The sequence below is a fragment of the Copidosoma floridanum genome, unplaced genomic scaffold, assembly GCF_036245765.1.
Source record: "Copidosoma floridanum isolate Cflo_tuat_1 unplaced genomic scaffold, Cflo_Japanese_pri ptg000001l, whole genome shotgun sequence".
NCBI lineage: Eukaryota > Metazoa > Arthropoda > Insecta > Hymenoptera > Encyrtidae > Copidosoma > Copidosoma floridanum.
In genome coordinates this window covers 22,095,522-22,112,733 of record NW_028321878.1, presented here as the reverse complement: position 1 = coordinate 22,112,733, position 17,212 = coordinate 22,095,522, and the positions used below count along the sequence as shown (strand labels likewise).

The window sequence follows — 17,212 nt, the reverse complement described above, 5'->3', positions numbered from 1 at the left end:
CGAATATAGCTGTAAAGAAGTATAAACAAATCTAAATGGGTCATGGGACCCACGGTAAGAACGAAGTTCTTTAACCATGACATGAGTATAAAGACACACAATTTCTCAGGTAACAAGGGGGTCGCCAGACCCATAAGAAGAACGAAGCTCTATAAAAATAAGTACCGCATTCATGTAGTTCACTGAAACAAAAACTTGAAAAATGAATAAAAAGTAATAAGAAAATTTAGTTCAGTACTCACGATAGTTGAACTTCGTGAGTACGTCATGCATAAATACAGTACTCACGAAGTTCAACTACCGTGAGTACTGAACTAAATTTTCTTATTACTTTTTATTCATTTTTCAAGTTTTTGTTTCAGTGAACTACATGAATGCGGTACTTATTTTTATAGAGCTTCGTTCTTCCGATAGGTCTGGTGACCCCTTGTTACCTGAGAAATTGTGTGTCTTTATACTCATGTCATGTTTAAAGAACTTCGTTCTTACCGTCGGTCTCATGACCCATTTATATACCCTTTTTTGTTTCTTTTATTTTGTTTTTTTTTTTTTCATTTTTTGTTTTATTTTTTTTTTTCATTTCTTGTTTTATTTTTTTCATATTTCATTTCATTATTTTTTTATATTTCATTTTATTACTTTTTAAAAATTTTTTTTCATTTCTTGTTTTTTTTATTTTTTTCATTTCTCGTTTTATTTTTTTTTCATTTCTTGCAATAAAATCATGCTAGTAATTTTTGTTATTAATAAATTATTTGAAAAATAAATAAATCATTAAAATAAACGTATACAATAGAGTTGAAAAACGTATCAATAGTATTGAAGGGCGCTTATTTCAAATTGGATAAACAAATTATGTTGAAATGTCACATATTTATATAAATATAACAATTTATTAAATTTATAGTAAATAAATTATGTAAGATTATTATATATGACTATATCAAGTTACATCTCGTTTTAATAGTTTTTAAGGGCGCTTATTTCAAATTTGATAAGCAAATTATGTCAAAAAGTTGAACATTTATTTAATTAATTAAACAAATTAATCAATAAATTATACATGATCATTTTATATGTATACATCGAGCGCGCGGTGGCTCAGTCGGCTAGGTCGTTGATTGGCACGCCAGTGTGACTTCTCGGGCAAGTACCTCTGTGAATTTTCACATGTGCTTTTTCACTACGCAATACTCCTCAAAGAGGGGTTAGGCGACCTTCTCGCAGCAAAAATTGCCTAATATCCCCCTACCCACCTCCCGTAGTGGGAGGCCTCCCATCCCTTTCCTTGTCCCTTTTCCAAGTGTTAAGCGCCCATAGTAGTGCTCTTATTAAAAGGAGCTGGACGTAGAGCACTATAATATATATATATAGGATAATTATATATTTATATTTGGAGTTACATATCATTTTAATGGTTCTTAAGACCGCTTATTTAGAATTTGATAAGTAAATCATGTCAAAATGTTAAATAATTCTATAAATAATTTATCAAATTAATCAATTTATCATGAAGGATAAATATATATATCTATTACTAATATATAAAGCAAAGTCACTAAAACCGTTGTAATCGCTCACCGAGAAAACCACTAAACCGATAACCGATATTGCTGAAATTTTGCTAACTGATTCTTGATGATTCCAAGATGGTTTTTGTATAGTTTTTTTCTTGAAAAATTTAATAACAATAGCAACAAATAAGCTCAAACTTTTGATAAAATAAGCTAGCTTTACGCTTTAGTTCAGTAGGAACCGCTAGGTGGCATCAAGGTAAAATTGAAGCCACCCGCAACCAAATATAGTAAACAGTGGTTATTCGCTCCGTGCATCAGGTTGGAGGGGATAAAAAAAACGACTACAGCGCTGTAGGTAAGCAAAGTTGGCGTACCCGTACCCCCATGAATCGTACAATAAGCGTTATCTTTAATGAGAAAAGATATTATTTCATTTAAAGTAATTAGTTGAGAAATCGAAGGCGGAAAAAAATGTTATTTAGCCAAACCGGGTCTATAATACGGATAAATAATTTTGCTAGGCACTTCAAATCGCCCGAAATTTTAAATAATGGGTTATTAAATATTATCTGTCATATCGTACACAACACACATACTTATCTGTAATGTTGTATACGTGAGAGCAAGAACTCCAAGCTGTATAATCTGAATCAGTGTTTACGTTTACAAAGTAACGAAATGCGTACGAGATAGTGCTGCGTTGTTAATTGCAACAAGAAAGAAAAGCAGGGGGTGGTGCTGTATAAATTCCCAAGTAGACCCCATGAAACAAAACAAAAGGAGCTGTAGATTATTTGCTCAAAATCAGTTTTACTCAGGCTATCACTTGTATTGATAAAATGGACCAGTGCTGCGATGTGCTTACACTTTTGGCTCTGATTAGCTACACATTCGCAGCTCACGTCGGAGATACAGCGGTCTTCGTTAATCTGATAAATAAATTACACATTTATGTATATGTTACCATAACCTACATTTGTCAAGCATAGGCAATAATGTACTTACAGATAATTCTACTTTGTATGGATTTAAGCTGACAGATGTTTGTTTCACAACATAGCAATTGATCAGATGATCGACTCCTTTATTTACATATTCCTGTATGTAGGCAACGTGCCCACTCTCTACTAATTTTTTAGCTTTTTTCAGCGTTTCATTATTAAAAACTATGTTGCAACTTATACTTTTCAAGCTTGTTTGGATAATCGTATCCATTTTTTAGGGTGCTGATGTTTACGCGATAGCAGTATGTACGTCTTATTCAATAAATAATACTTTCTCCTATAAGCGACAGTGTTACGATTTAATCATACGGGGGTACGGTATTGCGCGATTCTGACACCAAGGGCGGCGCTGCGTGTCATGCACGGAGCGAATAACATGCCCCATCGAGTCAACGATTTCCGTAATCGATCATTGGCACTGCACCAAGAACAGAGTGGTTCGTCGTGCAGCTAGGCATTCCGGCTACCGATGACACTCTTTTTTCATGGGCAAGCAAAATAAATCGGGTTTAAACTCAGATTACCAAAATAACCGACTGTCACGGAAAAATGGGTTTTTGGGACGTCAATGTCTCCGGTGGAATCTTACCAGGAGACGTGTATAGCTAGAGCACAACCTGCTCTAACACTTTGGCCGTTCAACCATTTGACCTGGTGCTGTCAGAGACTTTTCTACTTCAAATGCAAGCCAGGGAAGACAGCCCTGCAGAGTACCGGTAGCCACAACGGCGTCCTTTTTAGTAGTTGTCCCAACGACATACCTACAGAGAAGGTATTCTCCAGGCCCACTTTCTTGACTAACGATGAACGGTTGGTTAACTGGGAAATGACCTGAAGACGAGATGTTCTTTTCAGGGCCATTCTAATTATTTACGTTCCCTACTTAACCATCAATCTCATCGGTTCTTTTAAGGGCCCATTAAGTTTAAATTACTTTGCTAACAAATACATTTTTACTACGGTATCCGGAGAAGATTCGTCAACTAAAAGACTATGTAAAGCCGGCCACTATTAAACCAAATCAGTCATTTACTGGCAGACGTCACGAGCGGAGTTGTTCGTCGCAAGGCTGGGAAGCCCGCTGACTGATGACCTTATATTATCCTCTCGACTTTAAGCATTCAACCAGCAATCACCGATTCTCTCCAAGGTATGCGCTAGAAGAACCTAACAGCTATGAAAAAAAAAAAATAAATGTGAGCCAACGGGACAGTTTCCAACGGGCAAGCATCACGAACCAATCTCTCCACCTTAGATCACCAAAACAACTGAGTCTGTAAATAAAGGTGCTTTATACACCAACGTCTTGGACGTTATACTAGGAGACGTTGGGAAAGAGCTCTACAAATAGCTCCAAAGCTTTAAACGTTGTAATTTTCTTCCCAGTCAGTGTGGTGCTGCAATAACAGGCCAAAGAAGATCATCCTGAGGTTTAGAGGCAATCACGTTTGCTGGAAACTTCAGTCAAGAAAGAGTTCACTTAAGAAGCTCGCTGGTCCTTTTCAGGGTTATCGGACGTCAAACTACCTTGCCAGAAAATATATTACAACCTCATAAAGTTAAAAAAAATAGCCTTGAGGACTTACAAGAGTCTCAACTATGCCAAAAGTCACAAGAAGTTGAATTACAATTTTAGGCATCAAGAAAATGACGAAAGAATTTATTAAGTGAAAGATAATTTTTTCACTATAACCCTTATAGTAATCTCTTGAATCTTCCAGATTTTTAAAAAGGTAGAATTTGTATTTTTGTTACGATAAAAAACGTAGGGATTAGGCTCCAGAACTTGTTTGCTCTGGTTTAAAGTTATGAGATAAGAGAAAAAAAATTTTCAATTATTTACTTTTTGTGAGCTTTGAATCTTTACAGCTTTAAAAAATATCCTATTTCTTAAATCAAAGGCCCTGTTCATCAACGGCATTTTAAGGCCAATGATTATTTTATGGCACAAGAAATGCACGGTACTTTTTAGCATAATTATATGTTTTTTACTTTTTGTAGCTTTTTACTGGACCAAATAAACTGTATGGATTCCAAACAAATATATTTTTAATAAAAAGAGTTTTGTTCTGAGAAGTGTCAGGAATAGATATAAAATTTTTAACCAAAAACGTTACCATTACATATCAACACAGTACGGTGTTCCATTTAGTGAGTGGGGGCCGCTAGTGTATATATATATGTATATGTGTATCGAACAACATATGATTTTAATGGTTTTTGAGGGTGCTTATTTTAAATTTGATAAGCAACGTAGGGCCAAATGTCAATAAATAATTATACAAATGTCTTTATAAATAAAAACATAGGTAAAATTCTATGTGAAATGTATTTCAAATAATTTTCGAATGCCAGCTTACAGTTTTTTTTGGCTCTCACGTGGTGGCGCCGGCTGTCATCAATTATGAACTGCGGCCGCAACAAGCTTCTCAAGACATTCCTTCCCTATCCGACAATCGTCTTTGTAAGCAGAAGCGATTTTGAGTGCTACGTAAAAAGCACGTGTATTTCATTTTGAAGTTAATTTTCCTCGTGTTGCAACATGTCAATGACTTGAGTGTTAATATTTTGCGATAGTGATTTTCTGTAGGTGCAAAGTGCGTTTTCATGTTTAGTTTGCACGTGTAAGCAATAACTACATTAATAGTTTAAGAATCTGTTTGTTCTTTAAATTCAGTTAAAATGGGTTCAAGTCCTTCAAAATCAAAATCGAAAAAGTCAAAGGAATTGACGAAATCTCCTCATAATGTAAAACAAAGCTTTAATCCTTTTGAAGTACATACTTAAGTATGCCACATCATAAACGAGTTCATATTTTGCCACCCCAAACAAGAATTTTAGTGTTCCTCAAATTAATCCAAGCATAAGAGGAGGCACGAGTCCATTTTTTGATTCCGAAATGTCAATTTAAAACAAATGAAATTCTAACTTTGAGGCTACATCTAAGACATACAGGAACATTTCAAGAAAACAAAAATCGTCAACAAAATCAACAGCAAAATGAGCACATTAACAGCAAAATGAGCAACAAAGAGCAGTAATATGTAACAACAATATTTCATCATTATGTAATTCATTAGAAAGAGTAAGAAAATTTAGAGAACAACGTATGTTTCAAGTAAAATTACAGGAATCTTGTGATAATGAGGATAAAACAACAAGCAAATATTTTACAGGAAAGCAAAGTATATATCCTTCTTCAAATGAATTGGAGGAAACACATACAGATATACTGATATCGCAATTACGTACGCCTACATTACAGTTGTCAAATTTACAAAAACGATATTCTGATGAGAAATATGACCAGTGAGCCTTAATTTTGTACATTAACTTTTAAAGTAGTTTTTAACGATGTACTTATTAATTTTTTTAGTAAAATTACGAATGCTAAATATTGTCAAAGATATAGAAAAAAAACTCAAATTACAAAAACTAACGTCTAAACTTGACACTGCATTATCTTTACAGAATTATGACCTTCGAAGATATTACACATTATTATATTTTTTACTTAAAGTCAACAATAAATAAATCTTTTGTATTTGCTATGAGTTCGAAATTAATTTTTTAACATAATAAAATTTCAATTTGTGTTAATTTTCATTTTTTACATTATACTATTAGGTTATAATTTTTTTTTATCTTTTCTTTTCTTTCTTTTAGAGAAAAAAAAACAAATAATCAGGAGCCAAGACAAAAAATATGCACAAATTTACGCACGAATGCCTCGTTATATGATGATCCATGCTTGATACAGGACTCTGTACACCAATAGAATTTAATAATACTCTGAATAAGTATAGTGTTACATGTGCTTAACTAGATCTTATTTTAAATCATAAAAGAGATATTCGATCTGAGCCAGCTGGAAATTGTTTGTTCTGTTGATTTTGACACTTTTAAACCTTACAATTTCACCTTTAGACGACAGACTTCTACTGAGACGGCTATTACAACAATCACCTTTTTTCGTGTTTTTGTTCAAATCTCAAAAGTGCAAATGAGATACTCTCTAGTGATCACGAGTATGAAGACATGGACTGCATATATATATTTGCAAGAATATATGATTTAAATGTATGCATACATTATCACTTTATTGATGTAAATATTAATATGAAAAGACAAATCTTCGCTCATTTTAAAGTCAACGATTCTCCAAAGTTTATCCATTTGCATTTAACAAACTTGCATTTCATACCATTGATTCCAGTTTCAAACATTTTTTTACAAAACAGAATTGATATCGAAAACATTTGTAAGCCCTTAGATAATGTTCCAGAAACTGACGTTGACTCGGAAATAGATGTGCAAGATTTGTCTTGCGCGCCCATGCCCTCCCCTTCCCCTCTTTCTGCTCAAAGAAGAGGGAGCTGCTGCTCGCTTGGTCTCTGCCGGCGCGAGCGTACAGCTTGATCTAGTGGAGCCAACGTGTATGCACGCCTCGACCTCTTGCTTCGCTGGGGACTCTCAAACCGGACCTCCACGTCGATCTGCCTACTATAAAATATCTGTTACGGCTGATCTGCCAATCTTGTATTTACTCGACGTTCTAATAAAGAATAATTCAAACATTGGTCCTTCGAGCCGGATAGCGTGACTGGGACAGACAACCGCCAGAATCTCATCGAGCCCAAGACAGCCAGGACTACGGTGCTACGCGAAGCAATGTAAGTAGGACGATGTGAGATGCGATCATGCGAAAATACATTCTCTACGTCCGAGAACGTATCGAGACATTGGGCCTCTGTTGCAAGTGATGCAATCGTGCAGAGCCGCGCCACGTGGTAGAGCGATTTGAGGTTATGATAGCCTTAACAAGATGTGACAGGCGAGAGACGCCCCACCGCGACTGCCGTGCAGTCCGCGTCGTGGACCTTGCGTGCGACCACGATTACTCAGTCAGTGAGGCTGTCGAGAGGTTTTGGGTTGCAGATTGCAGGCTGCTTCATGTTTAAACCGCGGGATTTACTAGTTAACGTCATCCCGCGGCTGGTCGGGTTGATAGATTCATTTGCGATTCCTCACCCCCTTTTTCTCAATATTCTACGTAGACTCATTTGGCATGCACGATTGCACCACAAGTAACAAGGCGCCGTTTGAGAGCCAAGCGTCGAGCTCAGCGCGTGACTAATTTACAGGGATAACGAAGGCTGGCCCTCGTTGCTGGAAACGCAGCAAGCCCTGCTAGAGGTTCTCGCGGAATTCACTCAATCCGCCAAGAGCGTCGAAGTATGGAGCATGGGTCTCGTCGACGCCAGGTTTGAGCTACTCGCTGATTATTGGAATGACTTCCAAGCCAATCATAAGGATCTGATTCAGGGCGCACCTGTGAACAAAGTTGCCTCCTTGATAGCCCTGTACAGGTCCGCAGAGGGATACTACCTTGACGCTAAGGCGTGCCTGTATGACGCTAGGAGTCGGCTGTTCCCGACCATGCCAGGAGGTGGTGGCCAGTTACCACTCCCCGGACCGCTCCCTGGACGGCACTCGGATCCTCGCCTGCCGAGCATCAATATTCCGCTCTTTTCTGGCCGTCGCGAGGATTGGCAGTCTTTCCGCGACCTGTTCCAGACGCTCATTCGCCAGGATGCTCGGCTCACCGACGTCGAGAGGCTTTACTACCTAAAGGCAAACGTGCAGGGTGAGGCAAAAGCAGTTCTGGACACCTTGCAGCTCGTTGGCTTCAATTATTCCACGGCCTGGAGTCTTCTTGTCTCGTGGTTCGAGCATCGTGGCCTCCTTGTGCAGGACCACGTCATGGCACTCCAAACACTCAAGCCTCTGCGCGAGGAGTCCGCTGCTGGTCTGCAGGGCTTGCTCGATGCCTTAGAAAAGCACCGTGATCAACTGCGAGCGCTCAATCAGCCGGTGGAACATTGGGATGTGTGGATGGTCTCTTTTGCCTTGACCGCCATGGACCCCTCGACTCGGAGAGCCTGGGAAGACGAGCTCGAGAAGTTGGAGGCAGCCAGCTCTGCACAAGGGGAAGCGGCCTCCTTCGCCACTTTGTCCAGCTTTCTGCGGAGGCGCGGCCGCTCACTGACTTCAATGGAAGCCTCGCGCCCTCCCCGATCGACGAACGATCCTGTACGCTAGACCGGCAGTCGCCCTCCCGCGCCGACGCCACTTAGCCGCAACCACTGATCTTTAGCCACCCACGCAGTCAACGATGACTGCCCTGCTTGCCACGCGCCGCACTACGTAGGTCACTGCAGCCGTTTCGTGGAACTGGACGCGCTTGGGCGAAGGAATTTCGTCACTCAGCACAAGCTGTGCTTTAACTGCCTGAAGCCGGGTCACATGGCAACTGTCTGCCCTTCCCAAGGTGTATGCCAATATTGCAAGGCGCGGCATCACAGCCTCATCCATGATGGCGGTCGCAAGCGCAGGGCCACGCCCGACCCAGCACCAGCTGAGGCAAAGCAGTGCCTCTTCACCTCGGACTCAAAGGACGGGATCGACGCGGCAGCTGCTTCACCGTTGTGACTAGCCGTCTTGCCCACGCTCAAAGTTTAGCTCATGGGCCCCGGGGGGCGGACAGTCACAGCAAGAGCACTCGTCGACGCTTGTTCGGAGATTTCAATCACGTCCACTGCACTTGCTCGAAAGCTTGGTGCCAGTCCCGAGCCAGCCGTCACGAGCATCTCTGGCGTCAGAGGCGCTGTCTTTATGCGCTCCCCAACGATTGCAAGTTTGCAGCTCCAAACCCGGAACTCAACCCGGACGTTGCGGCTGACTGCGCACTGCTTGCCCCAAATGGGACTCCGCACCCCCTCCGGACCGTTACAACCAGCCGTCATCGAACTCTCGACGGCGTCGCTGGATCCGTCGTCAGCTACGTCGAGATCCCGCTCCCTCGCCTTTCACCCTACTGACGACGATTGAGCTGCGCGATGCCTACCTCGCCTGCGTCCGCCTCAGCCAGTGACAATTCTTCGCCCTAGAGATTGCGAGCTTGCAAAAGGGCGGCCGTGTCCCTGCGAAAAATTCACTGCTGTCTCTAGACCCGATCTTCACCGATGACGTCCTTAGAGTTGGCGGTCGTCTCCAACATTCTGCGCTCACTTTCGACGAGCAGCATACGCCAATCCTCGACAGCCGATGCAGCCTCGCTCGGCACATTATCCAGTGGGCTCATGCTCGTGCTCTTCACGGAGGAGTCAGAGTCACCAGCGCCTATGTGGCTCGCAAGGCCTGGATTGTTGGCGGGCGGCGGCGAATCAAAAGCATTCTCCAGGGATGCGTGGTCTGCGCCTGACTGCAGGCGCGGCCTGCCACTCAACACATGGCACCTCTACCGGCCGCACGGGTTACTCCTGCTCGAGCTTTCTCTCGCACTGGAGTTGACTACGCTGGCCCATTCAACATTTTATCTGCTAAGGGCCGAAGCATCCGCACAAGCAAGGGCTACGTCGCGATCTTCGTCTGCATGACCACCAAGGCGTCACAGCTTGAGCCCGTTGGTGATCTCTCCACCGAGTCATTCATTAGAGCGCTCACAAGATTCTGCGCCAGGCGCGGTCGGCCCTTAGAGATCTGGAATGATAACGCCACCTGCTTCCGCGCCGCAGACCGTGAAATGCGCGAGGCTCTCCAGGATGCCGAAGTAAAGTGGAAGCGTGTTGCTGGCTCACTGGCTAAACAAGGCGTCACGTGGCACTTCATTTCTTCACGGGCGCCCCACTTCGGCGGACTATGGGAGGCCGGTGTCAAAGCAATAAAACATCATCTCCGTCGTGCCCTTGGACTGCGCAACTTCACCTACGAGGAGTTTTCCACCGTTTTGGCCAGCATCGAGGCGGTCCTCAATAGCCGCCCTCTCACTCCATTCACCGGAGGCTTAGATGATCTGGACATCCTCACCCCCTGGACACTTTCTCGTCGGTGGCCCGCTGAATTATGTGCTTGAGGCCAGCACCCCGCCCGAGAAGCTCGATCGCCTAAGTCACTGGAAGCTGGTCCGGGGAATCCGAGACCAGTTCTGGAGCCGCTGGAGCCGCGAGTACTCGGACACGATCCAACAACGACCCAAGTGGAAGGTCCCACGTCTTAATTTCCAGGTTGATGACGTCGTCGCCGTGGTGGACACCACGCTCCTCCAGTCTAGCGGCACGTGGCCGTTCGGTCGCATCATCTCGGTACATCCCGGAGCCGACGGGCTCGTTCGCGCCGCCACCATCCAGACCGCCACTGGTGAATACACCCGTCCCATCAGCAAGCTCTCTCTACTGCCTGTCCGATCGCCTAGTGTCGGCGACGCCACCTCCAAAGACCCTGTGGCCGAATTTGACCCAGGTACGGCGGGCAGAGACTAAGATCGTTCACGGAACGAGGCGGGCGGGTTGTGCAAGATTTGTCTTGCGCGCCCATGCCCTCCCCTTCCCCTCTTTCTGCTCAAAGAAGAGGGAGCTGCTGCTCGCTTGGTCTCTGCCGGCGCGAGCGTACAGCTTGATCTAGTGGAGCCAACGTGTATGCACGCCTCGACCTCTTGCTTCGCTGGGGACTCTCAAACCGGACCTCCACGTCGATCTGCCTACTATAAAATATCTGTTACGGCTGATCTGCCAATCTTGTATTTACTCGACGTTCTAATAAAGAATAATTCAAACAATAGATAATAATGAAGTTGTGGCGAAATATACGAACTATGATCAACACGCACAAGCACATTTAAATTTTTTAAACAATTTTCTAAATAATACTTTTGGTCATTCTTTTGCAGTTTGCGATAGGCTTTGATGGAAAAAAGATTTGAAATAGTCATCTGCAGCACAGGAAAATATTTTAAAAACAATTGTCCCGGTGAATAATCACTTTTTTTCCATTTATACTCTTACAAAAATTTTCAAGAGTTTCAGTAGCATCATCTGAAGCATCTGGAAAAAATTAAAGTTCAAACGCATAAGCACAGTCTCACTTGTTATAAAAAAATGGATCCAAATAAAAAAAAAAATTGTAGATTTGGAGCACCTTTCATGTCATCAAAAAAAACTGTGACTGATAACTGTGAATTTTTCTGAAAAAAATTTTAATAATAATAATTATAAGAAAGTAATTCGATTAATAACATCAATATCTATAATATCAGCGTTCGACCTAAGACACGCCTAAACAGAGCAGTGGAGAAGGGTGTCCGCCGAGGCTTCGGTGGCGAAGTTGGTTAAAGCACCTTCCCGGCAAGAAGGAGGCCCAGGTTCGACTCCTGGCCGAAGCGGATAACTTTTTTTCACTGCTCTGTAATTTTAATTGACAAAGTTTTTCGCACTCCAGCGATTTTCACTCTAAAAATAAGCGCGACGTTTCTATAAAGTAAAAAGAATATACATAGCGCAATTTACATGGAAGAGGTCAATGTATAGTAATAATTTGACATAATACTTACCCATCGATTAATAACATCAATATCTAGATTACTGTTTAGTCGAAAACGACTAAGACGTACGGGCCGATACGCGAGCGGCGGAGAAGGAAGTCTCGCAGCACGTCGAGCGTGCAGTAAAGGATTCGTTTTTATGTTCGTTTTTATTCGTGTGTAGTCAGTATTGTTTCACACTATTGTCCTGTATCGTCACGCTAATTGGTGGACGTCATCCGAGAGACGTAAGGTAAATCAAAGGGAGAGGGGTTAGTGCCGCCAACGGCGGAGATACGAAAAATTGAGAAGAGTTGGTGAGGGTGCGGTCATTTCGAAGCTACAGTTGATATACAGCGGTCTACAGTTTTCACTGCGATCTCGAGTACTTATTGGTTTTATCGGATTTTCATTGTTTCATCGCGTGAAGTAAGTCTTCGCATAGTTTGCATACCGGTATTACGTGTTTAGGATCACGCGTTCATATCCTTGATCCGTTATGATCGGTATCCAATCTTTTCGTATCGATGTGCTGCGAGTGAACACGGCAAAAATCCGCGTCAGCGAAACCGTGTCACGGTAATCGAGAGCGAGAACAGTGCTGACGCACACTTCACACATTCTTCACATATACTTCACACACACACGCACACATATATATGAGGCTTGTTCACACCAGGAAGTTGTTTATACCTCAAATTGCAAATTTCATATTCTCTTTTGTATCATTTGTTCGTTCTTCCAGGGAGTTTTCTCTTCAGATTTTCCTCCCTTGGGTCACAAATATATCTTCGTTGTGGCTCATAAACAGCGTCTTTTTTATTTTTTTATTTTACGTGCGCGAAAATTAGTGCTTTTCTTAGTGTTTAAATACAGTTCACTTGTAAATTTTATCAAGGTTTCCCACGTATTCTTTAAAATAAGAAATCAGTCGGCGACGTCACATAGATGCAGTCGACAGGGCGGCAGAGGGCTGCACTCTGAAAAACAATTACCATTGAGTTTATTCCTCTACTAACGATAGAGATAATATTAATAGAGTAGAATAGCTTGCTGAAGAAGCGTAATAGTGTTAAAGAGAGGAAAAAGATTTTGTGGGTCTTTCATCTCTCTTCCCAACACTGATTGGCTGTCACAGTTTTCTGCCATCGTGCTTGTTGAGGGAGGCAAAGATGCAATGCAGATAATAAGTTGACTGCTGTCTCCAATGGTGACTGTAACCTGTGACAGCTACTTAGTAAAAAAAGGAGAAAGAGATGTAAGACACATACAATTTTTTTTGTGACGCTGTTACGATTCAAATTGACACTAAATTGTGATACCAAAAGTCTTTACAGTCATTAAAATTTTTTTATTGATGCTGAAATTTAAGTATTACGATCCCAAAACGTCATATGACTTTCGCGATATATACAGCCTAGACAGGAAAAAATAACATAGGCTGTGAGGGGGCAAATCTATTTCATTTTTCTTACACTTACAATTTTTGTACAGTAAAGCTTGGAAATAACATGGTGTCGAGAAAATGACGGTACATCATCTTATTATTTCTCTAATTCGTAGGTGGATATATAACACGTATAATTCATATTTTCACATACGTCCATTCACTATACAGATTGATTTAAAACTCATCGTGATGGATGATGTATTATAATCCACTTTTTAACAACCGTTATGTATTCTAATGACAAGGCTTCTCTACTCGAGAAGATTTTTTTAACAAATTTTTCTTTTGTTTTCACTTTCAGGAATGGAGTTTAACGAAGGATGGCCTAATTAGACACCATGAATTCTGTTTAACGCTGCCAGTTTACGTGAAGGGAACAGCGCTTCTTATGCTGACGTGCGATGGTAGTGAGAACCAAAGGTGGCGGCACCTCGAGGGTGGTCTTATTCGACATGCACGCGTTCCTATTTGCATCGACTCAAGGCAGCAACTGCAGCATTCTCAGCGCATTATTACTGCTCAAAAGTGCGACTCAAACGCCGAAAGCCAACGATGGCACCTCTACAATCATGTCAGCCATTAGCCTTGAGCTTAAAAGTAAAGCGTTTGATACTAAAGACTAAACTTATAAACTTAAGACCCTGCAGATGCAGAGTTGGACTCGAATAAGGTAGTGTAGGAAAAAAAGCCATCAGTGAAGAAGTGCGATTATCTCTGCTTCGATGATTTTCAAGTATAAGTATTTACCTAATCATATTGGTAAAAATCTTTGAAAAACCATTAGATATAGGGAACAAAAGTTGTAACGAAAGCCTTTTGAGTAACACACCTTTAAATCTCGAAATATTTTGCCATGTGAAGGAGTGAGGGCTCTAAAAGCAGCAAATTTCTTGATGAAAATAATAGTTAAAGTCTTGTTGTTGCTGTTGTTGTTGTCATTATTGTTGTTGTTTTTGTTGTTTTTGATACTTGGCTCAAAACAAAAACGAAATATCTGTTCGATGAAAAAGTTATAGTGCTTAAAATAAACACTGATAAAATGAAAAATATTAAAACCATATAAGTTTCATACCATTTAAGATTTGATTGAAATGCAGTAATTACATTAGTCATGGAGAGAAGTCTGTAATATTCGTAAAATTTTTAACTCTCGATCAAGAAAACACTAATTATTTGCAGGGCATTTTTATCTGATTAATTCATAATCCTCGCTTACAAAAGTGAACGGTCAGATATACTAATTCTGTTAGATGCGCTTCGTGCGGTCTACATTATTGAAACTATATTTTAATAATTAAATTTTTTTATTTTATCACTAAAAAGGCATGATAAACTTTTTATAAGGATCTGTTGACATTCTTTTGATTATTTTATTGTTCTAGCGAATGAAGGTAATAAGTCTTATACATTGCTGCCAGTTACATAATAGTTTTTTTTAGAGTAGTTTTAATTTAAAAACCTGCATGTTGACTATCATTTTGAAACTGTAAGCTTATTTGTTTTAAATATTACCTAAGTATATATAATTAAAAGTTCTAAGTAATTTGCCAATCAATGTTTTACGATAAGTAAAACATTGATAATTTTTAGAGTTTCAGATTCTGAAGGATAGAAATGTTTCGATTTTGTTCTGAACCAAGATACAATTAAAAGATTAAAATCACATTTCTTTAGACGTACCCTTTTTAAGGCGAGAGCTAGAAATGAAGGGTGTGCTATAGATCAGCAAACTCAAATAAACTAAGCAAAATTCAACGACTGCTTATTGCTTAACTTCAACAGAGGCAAACTTATACTTCCGCCTTGCAATGGTGATTTTTCTAAGTCATTTTGACGCAAGTCTCGTAAGAATAGCTATTTCACTAAAAAAAAAGGTGTTAGAAAAAGTGTTACAACTATAATAAATATTACTATATTTTAGAGGGAAGCTGAGACATACTCGCCATGTTATAAAAATTACTATGCTACATAGTAAAACCAGATTATATCAACATTTGTTATTCGACATAGTAATTTTTATTTTGCTCAGAAAGAATTTTCATATTAGTAAGTAAGAGAAGAAAAATGTATATATACATACATATTGCCCTGAGAATATATACATTAAACAGAAGATATATGTGTATATATATATATATATATATATATATATATATATATATATATATATATATATACATAGATTTAAATGAATAGAGATTTTTTTTCTTATAGTATATAGATATTGATGAATTAAAAACATATTTTTATTTTAAAAAAGATCTGCAGCAACTGGGATTTGGACCTTTATCTTTGAGCTCCCGAGTCAGGCTCCGCAACCACTAGACCACAGGACATGATGTCCGCGCAAGTATGGATAAAGTACATGTGGGAACGTGGACTGTTTATCATACACACAATAAAATTAAAAATCAAAGGGTTTTCTGTAGACAACGGTATTAACAACGGATAATTAGTCGATTCAAAATTAATTGTTAGCACGTATCAATTTTTAACACTGATAAATTAAATAATATGTTTCTCTTCATATTTACATTCGTATAACCTCAAATTTGAAACTCAATACGCGTATATATCGTACCAAATTACTTTCGAACATAGTAATTTTTACTATACTGAATAGCAATGCAGTGGAATGAGAAATTTTATTATGTCACATAGCAAATTTTACTTTAGATTGTGGTACATTTTAAAACGATTATAATAAAATTAACTGTGTTGTGTAGCAAAAATTGTACTATCACAATTTTTACTATGTTACACATAGTATTTTTTACCATGCCGTGAAATAATTTTTTTAGGGCTACTTCATAATAAAAATTAATCAAAACATAATTGAAAAATTTTTTAACGTAACAATTTTGCGTCATCAGGTGAGTACATCTCAGCTTTCCTGAAAATATAGTAATTTTTAGCAAAGTTATAATACTCTTTTTAACACTACTTTTCTCAGTGTATGCGTTAGTCTCTCCTACATCTGCATAAACACTTACACACGTACAAACACTCTCACAAATATACACCCATTGATCCTTAAATATTCCCCTTACACACTTTACTCTTTAACTCGAAAATCATAATTTTTTGTATTTTACTTTTTCATGCACTATTAACTCAAGTAGGTATATTTCTAGGGTTTCATTCATGTGGAGTCTTATTAACTCATATATAGTTTAAATATATGTAAAACTTCCTACCTTATCGATCAGGTAAATTTTATATCATAGCTATGCAACAATGTTTATTCATTAACTATTTGTTTTGTAGAGAAAACAATAGTAGACAGCACGTTATAAACACTTTACAAATTAAGCCCAAACGAGAAAAATTCACTAAGAATTCAGTGTGAAAAATCAGATTTTAGACAAGTAAGGTGTAATCTGATTTCTCACCTTACTTCTTCATATTACAATGAATCTCACCGAAAATAAACTCCATTTATTTCTTTTAGGTTCAATAGTATACATTTTTTTTTTAAATGTTATTTCGAAAAAGTTACTAACACCAATAACAATAGCCAACAAAGCATTGCTTAATAGTTTACACAATTGATTTACTTTTCTACCCTACTGATCATGACTACTTTACTTGGTCTTCAATAACCAATTAATTTGAAACATGGACACGTAAGAAAAATAGTTGACGCACAATCTTGACTTTCCAAAGAATCAATACATTTTTATTGGCTTAATTTCAGCAAAATTCATTGAGACATTAAAAATAAATATGAAAATTAGATTGCACCTTTACAGTCTGACATCTGGTTTTACAATTTTTGTCTCAAATTCTTGATTAATTTTACTAAATTTCAGCTCGATTCAGTCTTTAAAATGTTAAAAATAAGTGTTTACTTTTCTTTTCATAGAAAAGTAGCTAACTTTCA

General features: G+C 39.2%; 1 protein-coding gene across 1 annotated transcript in view; it reads left to right on the top strand.

Moving 5' to 3' along the window:
- Window positions 1-14,102, top strand: part of LOC106640451 (polypeptide N-acetylgalactosaminyltransferase 2-like) — a 294,122-nt gene extending 280,020 nt beyond the window's left edge. Inside the window, exon 10 of the mRNA XM_089589846.1 lies at window positions 13,631-14,102. Within this exon, the coding sequence (XP_089445972.1) occupies window positions 13,631-13,912 (282 nt within the window). The 3' untranslated portion in view covers window positions 13,913-14,102. The remainder of the gene's footprint in view (window positions 1-13,630) is intronic.
- Window positions 14,103-17,212: the final 3,110 nt, after the last annotated feature.